Source organism: Malurus melanocephalus, unplaced genomic scaffold, assembly GCF_030028575.1.
Source record: "Malurus melanocephalus ecotype Western Australia unplaced genomic scaffold, MMel_1.1 scaffold_38, whole genome shotgun sequence".
In the NCBI taxonomy this organism is placed as follows: Eukaryota; Metazoa; Chordata; class Aves; order Passeriformes; family Maluridae; genus Malurus; species Malurus melanocephalus.
In genome coordinates, this window is record NW_026623270.1 from 2,036,103 (window position 1) to 2,053,432 (window position 17,330).

Below are 17,330 nucleotides of genomic sequence, written 5' to 3' on the forward strand. Positions count from 1 at the left end.
TTCATCTAAAAAGAATAATTGCAAATTACCTTCCTTAAAGACAGTGATTTCCATCTGAAGGAATACTAGGCAAGTAGTGATAGATATGTAAGGATCTAGAAATCATAGAAGACTCTTAGTTAATGTGATTTGTAGACCATCTTGCCCCATAAAGGTGCTCAGTAGCAAATATATCAATAGAATTGTCCTGGTTTCAGCTGGCAGAGAGTCTGTTTTCTTCTGAGTAATTGGTACACTGCTGTGTTTTTAATTTAGTATGAGAAGAGTGTTGGTAACACACTGATGTTTTAGTGGTAAGGAGTGCTTATCCCAAATCAARGACTTCAGTTTTCCATGCTCAGTTTTCCATTCCCAGCGAGCAGGTACACAAGAAGCTGGGATGGAGCACGGCCAGGACCGTTGAGAGGAACTGGCCAAAGAGATATTCTATATCAGAGACCATCATGCCCAGATTATAAACTGGGAAGAGTTGGCCAGGAGCCACTGGTCACTGCTCAGAAACAGTCCGCCCCTCAGAAAGAGGGAGGTGAGCAACTGCACTGTGCATCACTTGTTTCCTGGGGTTTTTTCCTCTCTTGGCAACTCCCCTTTTCATCACAGTTACTGATATTATTGTTATTATCATCATCATCAGAATTAGTATTATTCTCTTTTTTTTGTTTCTTTCAATTATTAAACTGTCCTTAGCTCAAGCCATGAGGTTTATCTGTTGTTTCTTTTGTTTGTTTTGTTTTTGTTTTTTTCCAATTCTCCTCCCTAGTGTGTAAGGAGCAGGGGAAAGAGTGAGCAAGCAGCTGTGAAGTACTTAGTTGCCAGATGGGGTTAAAAAAGAAGAATGCATCATAGCCTTACTGTAATAGTCTGTACCTCTTCTCAGGCACCCTAAGAAAAGTTGCTTTGAACTGACTGGTGAGGTGACAATTATGTTTGCAACTGAATATCATAGGCACCATTTCTCTCATCCTTTGTTATGTAGACACACAAATTCTCCCATCAAGACAGAACAACATGCTGAACAGCAGAAAGGAAAAAAAAAAGAGAAAGAAAAGAAAAATTTAAACAAACTTTCAATGGAGAATGTACTTACTATAATAAATCACATACTGCCATCCAAAAAAACCCTTTTAATTAAAATCTGAAATATGTATTCCTGTTTGTAGGTGTTTATTTGTTCAGAATATTGAATCCAGGATAATCCTTTGAGGCATTTGCAGAGGAATGACTGCAGAAGCCAGAAGTCCTAATTCATGAGGAAGTTGTACGTGAATTACTTCRGCTTATCACATATTTCATTTCTACAAAGTATGCAGAGGAGAAATTATCCAGTTGGGTGGGATAAGTGAACCTGTTTTTCCAGTATCCAAGGACTAATGGTGGTCCTTGAGGGGTTGCACAGGAGAAAAAAACCCTGTTGTGACACAGCAGTTGGGGGCAATTTAAGCCCTTGCTCTTGAAGAACAGAGGTTTATTTGTGCACACGCCTCACAAAACTCCCAGTAGAAAGGATAAACAAATTTTTACAACAGTGACTTATTTAGTGAGAAGGCTGTGGTGATCCAGGTTTTTTTTAAGTGCCTCAGTGGAAACTGCTGCTCATGCTTTGCTTTGGTTGTGGCTGGAGGAAGGCAGTGAGGAGGAAGGTGTGAAGGCTCTGGGTTCAACCACCACAAAGTGTCTTTTAGTTCTGTTTCTTTCATAAGAGTTTTCTGCACTTAAGGTCGATTTTCAAAGGCAGCAGAAGCTGGGCACCCTCCTGAGTGCCCTTTTGCTTTGAGAAAATATTCCTGGCTTTCCTCCCAGAGCTCAGTGTGGCACAGAAACTCAGATGCCACGGGAGGAAGAGTCTCCTGACTTCATGCACTGACTTACCGTGTTCTCTGCACCTTGGCTGCCAGCCTCACCATCCTCAGCAGTGCCAGTAAGTTTTGTGACTGATTACACTTTCACCTTTTCCGCATAACTATTTTCTCATACTTTATACATATTTTAGTTTCATGAAATTTACCAGTGAAATAAAATACTGACTTTGCACTTGAAGTCCTCCTGACAGTTTTAGTTTTTGCACAAAGCTGGCCCAAGAYCTGCTTGCCTCTAAAGAACTCCTCCCCAGCCTCCTTTCCTGAAGGAAACTYGGTTTTAGGAAGCTTGACAGATGACCTGCAAACTTTCTCACAGATTTCAGTGTCACAATGTTCTTGTCTCCTAGAACATGGTTAAGGAAACAAGTATAAAATCTTTCATTGTCTTTCATGTGATTATCAAATAACGCTATTATTTACTGAATGCTTAAATGTTTAAATTTGACCTATAAAGTAAGAAGGACAAATTTGACAAATGATAAGCAGCCTTGACTACCATGCCAAAGCTTCTGAGAGGATGCGTGAGGCTCACTTGACAGTGTACTACTTTACAGAACATAATGTCACTGTGGAACAAAAGAGGATGGTTAAGCCCAATGACTGGTTGGAATCACAGCAATATTAATTCTCTGGGGGCGTTTTATGAAGTGAGTCTGGAGGTAAAATGCTTCATTTTGATCAGTGGCCTCTAATTAATATGAGGCAAACTTTAAAGTTGTGCATGATTTTAAGTGCAGGCTCTATTCTTCTTTAGCRGTACCTTTGTGTCAATGGGTTTATTAACAGAACTATCAGTAAAGAGATATTTACATTACCCAGAGCACCAGGCTCAGAATACTGACTCAAATCCCTGTTTGAGTAGAGCATATTATGACAGGCAGTCACCTGCCTTTTCTAKGTAGTCCTTGGAGGGCCAAATTGCATCCTCAGCAACAGCAGATTGAGCCACCGTCACTGCAGAGACACAGGAAGAGTGGCTGGGGCACAGTGTTGTCCCTCCCGTTGTCCACAGTACCAAGGGTTCTGTCTGTTAGAAGCAAAGCCTTTGATCTGATCCACCAAGACTTTCCCTCATTAATATATTTAAAATTATGAACAGGAACACAGATGTCAGAGAAAATCATGCCCCTGATTTCAGGTATGCACTTCAGTATACAGTTTAAATTCAGTCTTGGGGTTGAAATATAATATATAATAAAATCATTAAGAAGCTTCCACTGATATTCCCATGTCTCTTTATTGCAAAAWCAATTTTTCTTTCTTATGAGCTTTTTGACACATAAAAAATCCCCCCRAATTTGTAGGTTTTGTCAAATGAGATAAGACAAACCTATTCAMCTGRTATTTTATAAATCACCTTCTGCAAWTTGAAATCCTATAATTAACAKTCACCTATCCAAAAACATCTTAAATWAGCTCTCACTTCACTGCTACCAATCAGCCTTTGAAAAAACAAACCTATTCCTGGGATAGCTCTTGTGTTAACAAGAGGCTTCAGATAAAGCTTTATCTGGGGCAAGGAAATAGGGACAAGTGGGCAATTTGCAGCCCTTGCTTTGTTTCTCATTTTGGTATGCCTTGTCTTTCCATTGCAGCTTGGTACTACAAACACAGGGGGAAATAAAGGCCATGTGAGGCAGCATTTGAATAGCACAGCAATGATGAACTGGATAAGTACTTGGAGTGTCCTATTCAAACCACATGGATGCATGCATTGAAAGATGATTCCATACAAATAAACAGTGCTAGGAATCTTGTCATAAAACAAAGAATCCAAGATAATTTTTGATTATCTGAAATGGGACTTTCTGTACTGTGTCTCAGTGAAACATGCACATTTCCAAGGTTTATTATCTTGATTAAATTCCAGCATAGCATTTAAGCACTTGATTGGTTTTGAATACTTCATTTAGTCCCCAGCACTATCCCATTTTCCAGAGTAAACCACAAAAACCCATAAAAYTGATGTTGCTCATTTCTGTGAATTTTAAGGTCAGGCCTCAGTTGCTCTGAAAAATGTAGAAACTCAAAAATAAAATATTGCAAACGAATGTCATGCAAGGCAATGTTGAATAGGAATGTCTGTTATCATCAGATTCATGGGCACTATAAATTAATACAATAACCACACGCCTTGTAAAAGCCTGAAATGTTGCTTTAATGTCAAAGATATTGATGTGAATTCTAGATATCCTTTTTTTTTTACCAGTGTTTTCCAAGAAGTGCAAAACCATTAAGCTTACAATATTTCAAAACACAGGAACAGCCAGTTCAATCCATGGAGGGTTCAGAATTTCCACAGTRATGGTTCTCATTCACAAGATTTTTCAGTTTCAGGTTGAGCATTTGGTGGCCAAGATTAAGCCCAAGAGCATTAAGAGGCAGAGAAAAAGCATCCTATGCCATCTGGATTGTCAGGATGGCAAGAGATACGACCTCAGATCAAGTCCCTGGGCTGTTCAGTGTCATATGTCAAACCAGCTGTTCKGGGTTTTGCTACAAATGTATTTAGTGACTCAGGTGAAAGACACACAAAAAGATCAGCATTTAACTGTGCTAATGAATCATGCCTTAAMTGAGGTAGCCAATTAATCTAACAGTCACAGGAACAAAGCCAAAGGGACTAAATTTATCTCCAGTATAATTCTCTGGGCTTTAGGGCAGTGTTCAAGCTCTGGGTGGCTTGTTTAATTCAGTGAAAAACTTAGAGAGAGACCACCACAAACAACATAAGATTGCATTAGAAAGACAGTGATGGATTGAAGATGGACTTACTTCCTTCTTCCCCTCTATGGATTTCGCTTTTCTTGTGAACCCTTCAGCTTTCTTCCATTCTCTTTGATCTTTCTTGCTTGATCCTTCTTCCTTTTTCCCCACTTTCCCCAACATGGGTTTAAAGCAGCATTTAAATAACTCCAACAGCTCACAATAAGACAGAGAAAACAAGTGGGTTTTTACATGGAGAACAGAATAGAATAGAATAGAATAGAATAGAATAGAATAGAATAGAATAGAATAGAATAGAATAGAATAGAATAGAATAGAATAGAATAGAATAGAATNAATAGAATAGAATAGAATAGAATAGAATAGAATAGAATAGAATAGAATAGAATAGAATAGAATAGAATAGAATAGAATAGAATAGAATAGAATAGTACAAAGGGACATACCATGATCATCTAGTGCACTTCAGGGCTTACCAAAAGTTGAAGGACACAATGTGTGGAATGCCATCACACAGTCTAATATAGTTTCCTGGTCACCCTAAAGTCCCTTAACAGCCAATCAGGAAGGGAGTGTTGTGCCAAAGGAAAGGTCACAGATTTCACAGAATATTCTGAGTTGGAAGAGACCCACAAGGATCATCKAGTCCAGCTCTTAAGTGAGTGGCCCATATGGGGATTGAACAGGGGTTGAACCTGCAACCTTGGTTTAATTCACACCATKCTCTAACTGAGTTAGAGAGCAAAGGTCTGAAAGCCCCCGCTTGGTGGGGAAAATATTGCCCTTTGTTGATACTCTGAGGAATCTGGCTCCTACATCAGTTGGATTCCCAAACATGTTGAAACATCTGTTCCATTTTAGGTACAAATTATCTCAGTTTTAAAGTATTCATTCAAGCTGATACAAATTTAACTCAGATATACTCAGTATGCCAAATCTGCCCAGGTTTAAACTAGAAATGGCCATCTGTCATCCTAAACCACTCTTTCATCAGTAAAACTTTGCTCTGAAGGTGTGCCCCCTACTAGGGTCTTGCCTTTAGCAACTTCCCTGCATGGGTTTTGTTCCTGTCAGGGCTGACAGCCCACACAGAGAGCTCCCACAGCAGTGAGGTGTGCATCACAGGAGGACTTGGTGGAGAGCACAGCTCCTGCTCTTTCCTGAGGAATCCCAGGCTTGGGGACACAGAGCCACAATCCTGGGTCTTTCATGTGGGAGGAATTTAACCAGTGTGAAATTTGTAAAACACAGAAGGCAGGYCTGGCATCCTGCCACCCTTTCCTGCCCTAGGATAAAGGAATTGATTGGAGTGACCCAAGCCCCTGTGTATATCCCCTCTGGTGCCTGCTSCAACAGCTTTGAATCTGCCTGCTCTGAGTGCCTCTGCATCCACACAAGGAGAGAAGGGAGRTGTTAGGGGTCCCCAAATGCAGGAGGAGCTTTAGTCTGAAGTGGCTCTGAGTCAGTGGCTGAGTCCATAAGAGACATGCCATGGAGGGCAGCACTGTCTCCAAAACTGCCCCCCCATTTTGTGGATCCTCGTGTGCTCGTCTTCCACTTATACATGGTCTGCAGGCATGCTTTGCATCCACTGTGGGTCTGGACCTCCTTTCAAACCAAGACAACCTTACAGGCCCAGACACACTCTGGAGGTGTTGCTCCCACAGCCAGCAGATCTCCTTTTTGTAGGGCACATACTCACTTCAGAAGCTAAGAGGAAAGATTGCTGTGAGCGGAGTGACGAGCATGTAATTTTTTTCCAGTTTTCTAATCAGAAATAGTCACCTGATGGCTGAGACTAGCAGATGGCCACAGAGGGCATAATACCCCAGTCTGAGAAGGCTTCCCATGGATATTTAATTCCACTCGTAAGCAGGTTTTTAACAATACCAAAGTACTGCCAACCCKACAAACACCCACTCATGGGAGCTATGCTTCAATCTGACTGCAACAGCRATGTGGAAAATCAGGGTTTCCAGCAAGCGCTTAAACCCTCTTCCAAGACCTGGTTATGCACTTAATMTGTTGACCATAAGTATGTTGAAAATATACTTTGGGGTCTGTACCTACATGGACAGGTAAATGTGGCATTTCTTTGTGCCAAACCATGAAACCCAGGAAACCGTTCTCCAGCTGCAGACAATGACGTGCCTTGGGTGTGTTGTGGTCACAGCAATCTGTGTTCAAAGAAGCCTCTAACTGCTTGGGGCATCCCTGCATCTCTGAGGTGTCACCTGAAAAAGGAGCTTGTCCCCTTCTCTCTCAGAAGAGATCTGTAGAGTTTAGCCCTTGGCTTTGATGAGYCACACAAAGCTGGCAGCTGCTCCAGGACATGAAGTAACAGAACATCTTTKTCACAGGTTGGCAGAGACAAAAGTACCTTTGGACTTCATACAGCTTTGAGGTTTTGAGGATGATTCATTCATGTCATGAAACTGCCTCTCTAGTCCCACYTGTAGGTGGTTTTTGTGGATTTTCATCTGCATGCTCAGCATGAAATGCCATGAAGCCAGCAGAGCTGATGTGATTTGTTCCRGCAGATTATCCCAAAGTTCATTGGCCAACTGGCTAAATGCTTTGGCCAACTGCTAAATGCAGTTATACAAAATCATGTTTAAAAGTYTTACAGAGGAAGAGCTCTTGTGCAAGGCACCAGCACCATACATGCAGCCCAAGTGCATATATTTGACATCCCTCCATCATCATACCAAAAAWATCCCTGACATGTTAATGGATTCCATTGAACTTCTCTCCCACAAGATGTCTAAAGAGGTACTGCCCAAGTCCTGTTTTGCTCACTTGCCTTTCCTTTGCAAGAACAAATTCAGACTGTGAAAACAGATGCTCTGTTGGGTCCAGACTCAGTCTACATTAGTTGCTTCTCAGCCTAGGATTTGTTGGAGCTGCTCTGATTTCTTCTTGATAAAGACCATTGCCTCTAGACCACATTGCATCCCTGCACACTTGTGTGTGTGGTGCTGTGCTTCTTCCAGCTACTTACTGGTGAGATTGTCTCACTCAGGGGATACACAAGAAATATGGAGGGAAGCTGTCCATATTTAGCATTTGATCTTAAATAGTGCAAAAGGAGGTGATCAAGGCAGAAAAACAGATCTTTGGTAATGGGTGCAATCTGACATTTGAATTTTGTTCATCAGGTCTGTGAGGAGAGCAGCAGGGCTCTGGGCACCCACACCRTTTTAGGGAGGCTGGAGCTGCCCTACAGCTGCTAACCAAAACAACTCTCTTCCACATGCTCCCTCCAAACATAGGAACACCATACTTAAAGCCTTGTTTTGGAAAATAGGTCTCATAGTCCAGGAGTGTGGCTTTCCTCATTCCAGCATCTCAACATGTTCCATCACACACAAAGAGGAGTAAAGGAACTGACACCTCTTTATGAGAAAGGACCTCTTGTTTTTGTCCCTCAAGTGGTTTGAACAGAGCACTCAGCAGACGAGGCTCTATGAACCCCTTTCAGTTAACTCTGTGTCATTTAGTAAGTGSTCATGAATGGTCATGCCCCTGGCTAGATTTCCTCTGTGTGTCCTTTGTGTTAAATTGATTTTCTGGGACTCACTGAGGGATCACATTTCACCTTGGGTGATGAATTGGTGATCTTCCTCCACACCACACTCATCTCCTTAGCCTGCACTCACTGATCCCTGTGAAAAGCATAGCAGCACTTCTGCCAGGCTCAGATTTCTCCTGTCCCTCCCCTGTCCACATGGAGCAGGTTCCATTGCTTCCCTTCGCAAACAAACAGGTGCTGCAAAGAGTGAGGAGCCCCTCTCACACTCCTCACCCTTCACATGGCAGCCATGGAGTGGTTTCCTCAGGGCTCTGTAGGCATCGTTCCCTGGTGAGAACAGCTGATCCTTGTTTGACCTTTCTGACACACAGAAAAAGATAACCCCAGACCAACATGGGTGTCACKTAAGTCCCCTTGGCTAATGAACACCTTGAAACGCCTCTGCAAACACCCCAAGAGAAATGGCATGTGCTGCTCTGTGGGGTGATGCAACACTGATTTGTTGCATCTATAAAATGTCCTCATAATTGTGTGAAATTGAGTGTGAACAAGCAKTTGAATCGCAGTTCATCTAAAGTAATTAAACTGAAACAGAGCAGCAGAAACACCCCTTTTATCTTGTGTAGGGCTGATGATATAAATACAGAGCACTCCAGAATCAAAAAAATTGACTAAGCAGATGCTTGCCAGTCTGAGAATTCTTTTGTAATGCAAAAACGACTTTTATCTCTCGCTGTCTAKTTTTGAGTGCTCATCACTGGGCTGCCAGGGTTCTTTGAAAAAAGGCAATAAATATATTTAGTGTATGTTTAGTTCATTAAAAAAAAAAAAATCAATCTACTTTATGTAATTTGACAACAAAAGAAAAATCATGTAAAAATACATTTATAAATGCTAATCTAGACCCAACGGTCTCTTTGACCAGAATTAAAAATTAAAAAAAAAAAAAAAAAAAAAAGGAAAAAAAAAAAAAAAAAAAAAAAAAAAAAAAAAGAAAAAGGGTAAAAAAAAAAAAAGGTACAAAGTAATTAAAAGGAAGATGATACAACTTGGATTGTGTGATCTGTCCTGTGAAGAGTGTGTCATTTCCTAATGGTGCTTCATAGAGTCTCCTTTATCCCGAAAGAACATAATGCAGCGTGGACTCAAAGTGGGTGAATTTATTCCAGAAATGTCCTAATGGTATGGAAGGAGAAGACCAAGATCTTCTCTACTCTTTGTCTGAAGGATGCTGATTTGATCTATAAAGAGAGGGATCCCCAACCCCACCTTCACTTTAGCCAGCCATTGCATGGAGCAGGAGCCTTTTCCATTGGAAATACAGTGGTGCAGGGGTTACAGGGCTTCTGTCCCCAGGTGCTCCAGGCATTTCCTGGACACAGAAACCAGCAAGTGCAGCCTCGATGCCTCCTTCCCATTGCTGAGCAGACAATAGAGAACAGTCTGGTCCAGACCACAGACCACATTTAGAGCTGAATAACATAAACATGTTAGAACTGTTTACTTTACAGAAGCAGAGGGATCTTTACACTAAGAAAGGTTCACTGGGGGTAAGAAAGCTAGGCTTTGAAAATACATTCAGGGATTTGGGCTCCAAGCAGATGTTGTAGTCTGTGTGTGAGATGCAAATTATAACCTTGCATGCCAATCCAGACTATTTAAGCACAATATACCCTTTGCAGATTCCAACAATCTCTTGGTTCTCCAACCCTTACATTTTCTATATGCTGTAAATTTTATCTAAATTGTGTGCTTTCAAAGGCAGGAAAATGTCTTGAAAGTACTTAGCTGCAATTTGAAATACCTGTATCTCTCCTAGACCCGGCCTTCACTTGCTAGGCAAACGCACCTGTCAGTATAAATTACCTCACAGTGGTTTTATAYGGATTTCTCCATGATGGAGCTGAGAGGGTGCCTGTTCTTTCCCATTTTCTGTTTGAAAGCTTTTGAGCTCCCAAGTCAGGAAAGAGKTCAAAAAAAAGCACTGGCCTCAGAGACTTCTCGGATCAGCCTGGCAAACATATCAGTTTTTGTAGCCCTCAAGAAAATAGATGTTGTTCTCATTAACTGTGTATTAGGCCAACTCAAATGACTAAGAACCCATTTACAGCCAGGTCACCAGGAAAGTAGATTTCAGCAGGAGGCCAAGACTGAATACGTGACCCCAGTCTAAGGGTCATGAAATATGTGTTTGAAATACCCAAATAAAAGCTGAAGTAACATTTTCTTTTCAGGGTTTCATCCCTGGTTTGAGCCTATATCATAGAAAGCAGAATCCAGCCCCCAGACAATCTTCAAGGGAAGGAATAATGCTGWAATAACACAGTCAAGCTTGCTGCCCTAGCAATGAATGCTTATCTCACACTGCTCTCCTGGTGAGCAATGTTTAAAATAAATAAATACTGCAGGGGAGTTGTTGTTAGTGCAATTATTGGGTAGTATCCTTGAGGCAAGCTTTTTATCACAATAGTACAGGAGAGCACAGTTTGTTTGCAAGGCAAGTTGAAGCCAGGGTGCAAAAGCACATAAAGTCTGTTAATAAATAACAGAGTGTGCATGTGGGCTTTGCAGAGCAACTTAAAAAATCGGCCCCTTAAAAGTACAACATTATGCAATTGAAACAAAACAAAACAAAACAGAGAGATTTGATTTCTAGTCCCTTGGAATGACTGACATGCTCTCCTCTGGAGAGAGTGRGAGCAGTGCAAGTATGATGGCAGCTACAGCAGGACAGCATCGGCTGTGGCAGTCCTTTGTATCCTTTCACTTGTGTTGTTCAACCCAAATAGTGGCAATGTTACTACAGCTTGCTCACAAATTGTGAGCACACATTATATCTTGAATGTGTTTTCTGTGTCTGAAGACTATTACAATCAGAGGAACACATCCTCAGCGGGACTCAGACGGCTTGGTGCTTCATGGGTTTGATGGTGTCATACAGAGGTCCAGAGCTTATTGTTATCCTGGGTTTATGAGTTAGCAGCAGCAAATGCCCACATCTTAACCTTCCCAATGTAAGGACACAATAGACCAGAAAGAGGAAAGATAGCTACAAGCTCCATAACTTTGCTCTACAAAGCTAACAGCAGTTCTTAACTTGACTGATGAGGGACCAATTAATTACATTGAATGGAAGKGAAATTGGGTCACTGACCTTAATGGGCAGGATCTCTTCCTAAAAAGCACATGCCATGCCTACCAGGATGGTCTGTCACAATCCCAGTGCATACTGGCAGAAGACACTGCTTTGCCCAGCTTAGGAACTGYCAATGCCAAGCTGGGCATGCCATCATACACCATACATACTTAATAATGTAAGCAAATCATTACAAACAGTTAGAAAAATGAAACACTTACTTGGTCCAAGACCTATGGAAAATGCAGCAACATAGACAAGCAGGCTGGCCAGTGAGAGCCATTTCAGGACAACAGGAACCTCCCCACTTTCCATGTGAGATCCTGCTGTGCTTTTGCCTCCTGCCAGGGCAGTCCTGTTCAGTTGTCCTGTCCTGGCAACATCTGGGCTTTGTACATCAAATGACAATCTTTCTGTTGAAGCAATGCTAACAAAGAGGTCCTTGAAACTTCCATTGGTGACAGTGAAATTTCCTGGTCTCTGGAGAAAGAAATCCTCTGGAGATTGACTTCTGCAGACCTTGGTGAAATTCACATGTATGTTAYGGGTCACTAAGCCCATAGTGACCAAGGATACTGCCATAATGGAAGAACCAATACACAGAAAAGTTTTACTTCCAACTTGATCCACAAAAAACGTGGCTGGGACTGTGCTGACCACTTTAACCACTCCAACTCCAGTAGAAGCCAAGCTGGCAGCTTCATTACTCTGGAACCCAACTGACTTCAAAACAGTCGATGCATAAAATAAAATGTTGGGTTGCCCAGTTGTTTGCACAAAGAAGACTAGAGTGAGTCCTACCAGCACTCGGGCCCTCATGTTGTTTTTTGAACGGAACAGGTCCAAGAAACTATACTGATGCTCATCTTTCAGGGAAGACTTAATCACAGTGAGCTCTTTAGTAGCATCTGACGTTTCYCGTAGCCTCTCCAGCACTTTTCTTGCTGCTTCATCGTTATCTTTCATGACTAGAAACTGAGGGCTTGGTGGAAGGAAATACATGGCGAGAGCTTGCAAAGCACCTAATGGAATCACGAGGCCAAACATGTACTTCCAGCCATGAGATACGCTGGCAAAGGCATAATTTGAAATATAGGCAACGAGAATGCCTATCACAATCATGAGTTCATTCAGTGATACAAGGAGGCCTCTTCTGTGCTGTGGGGCAATCTCAGCGATGTACACACACGTCGCAATTGATGATAATGATATGGAAACACCTATGGCAACCCGCCCCACAATGAGTATCTCATATGATTCATAGGGCAGTACAATCAGACTCCCCACCACAAGTAAAGAAGATGCAATRATAATAGACAGTCTCCTTCCAAATCGGTCTATAAGAAATCCACCAGTAAGRGATGCAAACAAGGCCCCAAAAAGCAGGGAACTTACAACGACTTCCTGCTCTTTGCAAGAGAGTGCTAAAATGCTGCTCATCTGAAGAAGAGCTCCGGAGATAAGGCCCAACTCATAACCCATCAGAAGTCCACTTACAGCAGCAATGGCAGAAGATAGAAAGGTGAATGTTCCACAACCTGAAATAAGAGAATAAAACACAAAAACTTGAAAGAGACATTTCTGCAACATTCTGGCAATTAATAATAATTTTATTTGATATACCAGTTTTTAAAAAATCTCTCTGTAACCTTTAGGTAAAGCAGTTGGGTACAATACACACCCAACAGCAGTGGTGATATAAAGAGCTATTTCTGAAAAGGAAAAAAAAAAAGTAATGAATATAAAATCCTCTTTAGTTTTAATGCTTTTGTGTCCCTTATCTTCCTGATCAGAAGTCCATAAGGTTTTGATCAGGTCCTAAATCATGAAACCTTCTGCTTCAGAATATCATTGCAAAAAACAACATTGATATTAGAACATTTGGTAAAAAAGAAATTTTTGCCTTGAGATTTTTCAGTGTTTTTCCTAAATGGAAGAAGTCTCATCCACCCAACTAGAGTACCATGAGCAAGGAAAGCAAAATTTTTTTAGCCAAGTTGCTTCAACCTTGACTTGAATAAGTAACAAGCCTTCCCTCACGACTTATTACTTCCTTTGTTGGCACCCAAGGATGCCATGAAGGCTGCTGGTACCAGTGTTTTACTTTTGCCAAATGGAGACTTATCCAGTGAGCACTAGGTTGACGCAGATATCTGGGATATCCTAGGGGAACTGATCTTTGAGACAAACACTCATAAACTTTTGGGCTTCTTTCATGTCTAAGCTCAGATTCTTTGGAATATCTTGATCAAATATTTTGCATAGTTTTTGACAGCCATAATGTCAAGAACAAGAAACAGWTGATGAAAACAATGCAGATTATATGCCTTTGAAAGTCCACTTTAAAAGAAACTCATTTTATACAATTGTAATTCATTGTTTATTGTTACAAGATAGATTTGACTGATCATATTCTACTAACTGTGAAGCCTTTTGCACCCTAAACCTTGAGGAATATATCAGYTTGTTATTGTTGGTCTGCTCTTTCTCTCGGCATGATTTTCCTCTCATCATGATGTTGGCTTCCACACAACTAGGAAAAGAGTAAATCGACTTCTGATTATCCAGTTAGAGATATGGGATGTGTTGGAGGAGAGGTAGCTTTTGCAGCATAGCAGAGCCAGTATTTAGTTAATTCYTCTGGAATGAGTGGTATATGTTCTAATTGGAAATGACACACAACGTTTGTTTATTTTAGCTCATTTTTCTAAGGTGTTAAGGCCCTTTGATCATGCTGACTGCCTGGARTTCCTTGCCAATAACTTTTGAGCACATTGGTGAGGATCAGTCCCATTTGACAGAGGATATTACATTTCAAATTCAAATCTTGAACAGAGAGAAGGAGAGCAGCCGTAACTGTACATSTGCACTACTAAAGTAAACAGTGCCAGAGCCCAGGCCCAGACCCTGGCAGGCAGCCACATACCCTACTAAATTGCTGGCATGATCCCTGGCACATTTGCAACCCAAACCACCTTGCGTTCTCCTAACAATTCTCAGAAGCAAACAATCCCACCATCCCACCCTGCAGCCACCCCACAGGCAGATGGTTATTTTGGAGGGTTGCACAATATAACTGTGAGTATAACCAATGCCTCCAGGCTCAGGGGAGATGTGTAAGCCCATTAAGTCTATTAAGATAAGTATCACCTATTAGCTCTCCTAACTTTCAGCCAAGCAGAGGCAAAACATCAGCAGCCCTGATTTACTGAGTGCACCAAATGCACCTCAACTCATTCAGCCACTGAGCTGGTGTGGCTGGCAAACCAGAGAGAGATAAGAGATAGAAGACAAACACATGGTTTTGTCATGATGGGCCATAAGGAGACAGGGGAATGGGATTACTTTGAAAAGTCTTTAAGAAGGTGGGGGCAGGTGTTAGATTCATTGGGATGGAGATGGGACATTTTGAAGAAAATATCAGAAACGAATTTGTGAAATGCTCCAGTGATGGAACAATCTTTTTTTATATTGTTATTGTCCATCTCTGTACTATATCCAAAGCTTTTTCTTCCCTTATATCTGCAGTATCTGAGATAATTTCACTTATTTTAAATACAGGTTAGTGCATGGGTTAGAGCAAGGTCCTGCTGTGCTTCCTTCACACACTGGAAGCATTTCAGAGGAAGTATTGCAGACTACAGCTGAGCTGCTTTGTGCTGCATGCACACCATCCTGCAATGCACGAATGCAATGTTTGTTTTATCATTGCAAACCATAATTTCTCCTTTGCCACTTATTCTTCTTGACTTGCCTGCTTGCTATATATTATTAGATCTGGTGAATATACCTTTCCCATGAATCCTGGCTGGAAATCTGGGCTGGTAACCACATAATGTTGTGCTGAGGGAATGAGCAGAAACTTAACTGCTAATTTGATCACAGTGCTCTGCCCAAACTATTGTTCAGGGCTGGTGTTTGTGATTTCTTGAATATCTCTGTATTTTATTTCACTGAGCCACGCACATTTAACCTTAGATTTTATCTCAATTTTTATTTTATGGAGTAGAGAGTTCTAGATACTAGAAACACTAGAGTGTGAGTTCTKATCCTCACAAACAGCACAACATAATCCTTCAGACATTCTTCAATTACATTTTATATGAACTGGGCAATTTAAAGCTTTCCGCTTTGATTTARAAATTGCTAGTGATTGAAAACCAATGACTTTAAGTCATAAATGATCCCAATGGTAAATTGCTTTCACTGGACATTATCTATAAATTATTTCTAGATTTAATTTCAGCAATTTYAACTTCCAGCATCAGATCCCATTCTCCATTTCCCCATACTTAGCTCTGTTCACTAAGTATAAACTCATAGCCTGTCACTGAATCATCTCACAGACATCTCCTTATTAGCTACTTACCCTGTGAGGGTTTACAAGTTTACTAATCCCTTAGGTATTCAAAGCCCTGTTCTTTGAATTTTAACCAGACAATCACCTTCTTCAGTAAATTGTGATCTGGACTCAGTGTTCCTGCAGTGATTGCACAGTGCCAGATAGAAACTTCAAACAATTATTACAGTCCTCATGGACTTTCCCTCTCTACTTGTCTAAGGATTCTCACAGACATGTATAGGAGCTCATCTTCTCATTATCCTCCAGGAAAACCAACTTCTTTTCTGATTGGATTCTTTCCAAGGCACTGCCTTGTCCTTAAATATGGCCTGCCTCATTGCACCCTAATGAGGAATGCAAATCACTTTACATTTGTCTGTATTAAAATCCATAGGATGGGTTCAGCTTACCTAACTGACATACCTGATGTATGTCATCTCTAGATTTCTCTKGTAACCACTTGAGAAAAATAAGCACTTTCAGAGGTCTGCATTAGGTTGGATGCCTATTTCTCTCCACTGCCTATAAAAGGAAACTGTGCGGCTTGSTCAGATGCAGATGTCTAAAGTTAGCAGAGAGGAACCCCAGACAGAACATTCACTTGTAGTCAGCAAGCCAAGGCATCCAAATTCCATTCAGCCGGWGACATATCCCATTTATTAATCACCCATCACCTTTATCACCCACAAATAATCTGTTACTATTTTCTTCCAAGAAAAAAAGAAAAAAACATTAAGTAACAGAGGGGCAAAAACCAATTTTAAGGCTCTCCAGCAGAAACACAGCAACATGGACAGGGTACCCTACTGATACTTTGAAGTCCATGTCCTGCAGAGCTTTTAAATCTTAAAATGCTGGAGTGCCATTTTTGCATGGTTTCAGTTTCTGAGATTATGAAGTCAAATATCTTGATAAGAGTCCTCCATCAGCACTACTCTTTACAATCCAGACTGYGCTCACATCAGCCTGTGGTCCTCAGATCAGAGCAACTGAGGTGGTTATTCATTTTTAGTCTGAGAGGCTGTACAAGCTGGATGTGGAGCTTGTACACCTGGGAATTGGTAGGGAAGTATTCAAACCCATATATTTCTGGCTTCTCCMAGTGGAGCAACTTCACCAATATCCTCATGTTTCTTTAGTTTTTTTCTGGGTCAGCTGGTATCCTTCATGTGTCCAGTGACACATGCCCACAGATGTACAGAAATAGTGGAGGGCTGTAACTAAAGCACCCCCGAATGAAAAGCAGATCCTGATGTGATACAGAGGGAGGTACATTGTTCCTTCGGCATTAGCAGCAGCAAAGTCAGCAGTTAACTCGGTGTCACTTTTCCCTCACAGGCACTATGCCACTGAGAAACATTGTTATATCACCACGAGGTTTTGTTTTAACTGGTGTACCCGAAACTTGCCTACTCACAAATGCCTGCTGAGTTAAACCTTGAAATCTCTGCTCAGTTTCCCTTCATGGCCTTCCTCTAGGCAAAATTCCCTCTGACTTCAGCATATGTTTTGCTTTAACATTTCCAGATAAAGCATGTTGCAGTAGTTGTACTCACAATCCTTTCAAGTGTCACTTTTAATGATGCTGCTGGCAGTCCTTAGGCATTCCCTCTTTTTAACAAAAAGCTTCTTTATAAACATATATATATATATATATATATATATATATATATATATATATATACTTCTCTTTTTTTTATGAGATGCCACCAAAACACATGGTAGTGTACAGCC

The 17,330-nt window shown here is 41.1% G+C and overlaps 1 protein-coding gene across 1 annotated transcript in view; it reads right to left on the minus strand.

Annotated features, from left to right (window-relative positions):
- The window catches only part of SLC2A12 (solute carrier family 2 member 12), a 31,512-nt gene that overhangs the window by 10,780 nt on the left and 3,402 nt on the right, over nt 1-17,330 (minus strand). Inside the window, exon 2 of the mRNA XM_057364406.1 lies at nt 11,476-12,792. Coding sequence (XP_057220389.1) covers nt 11,476-12,792 — 1,317 coding nt within the window. The remainder of the gene's footprint in view (nt 1-11,475; nt 12,793-17,330) is intronic.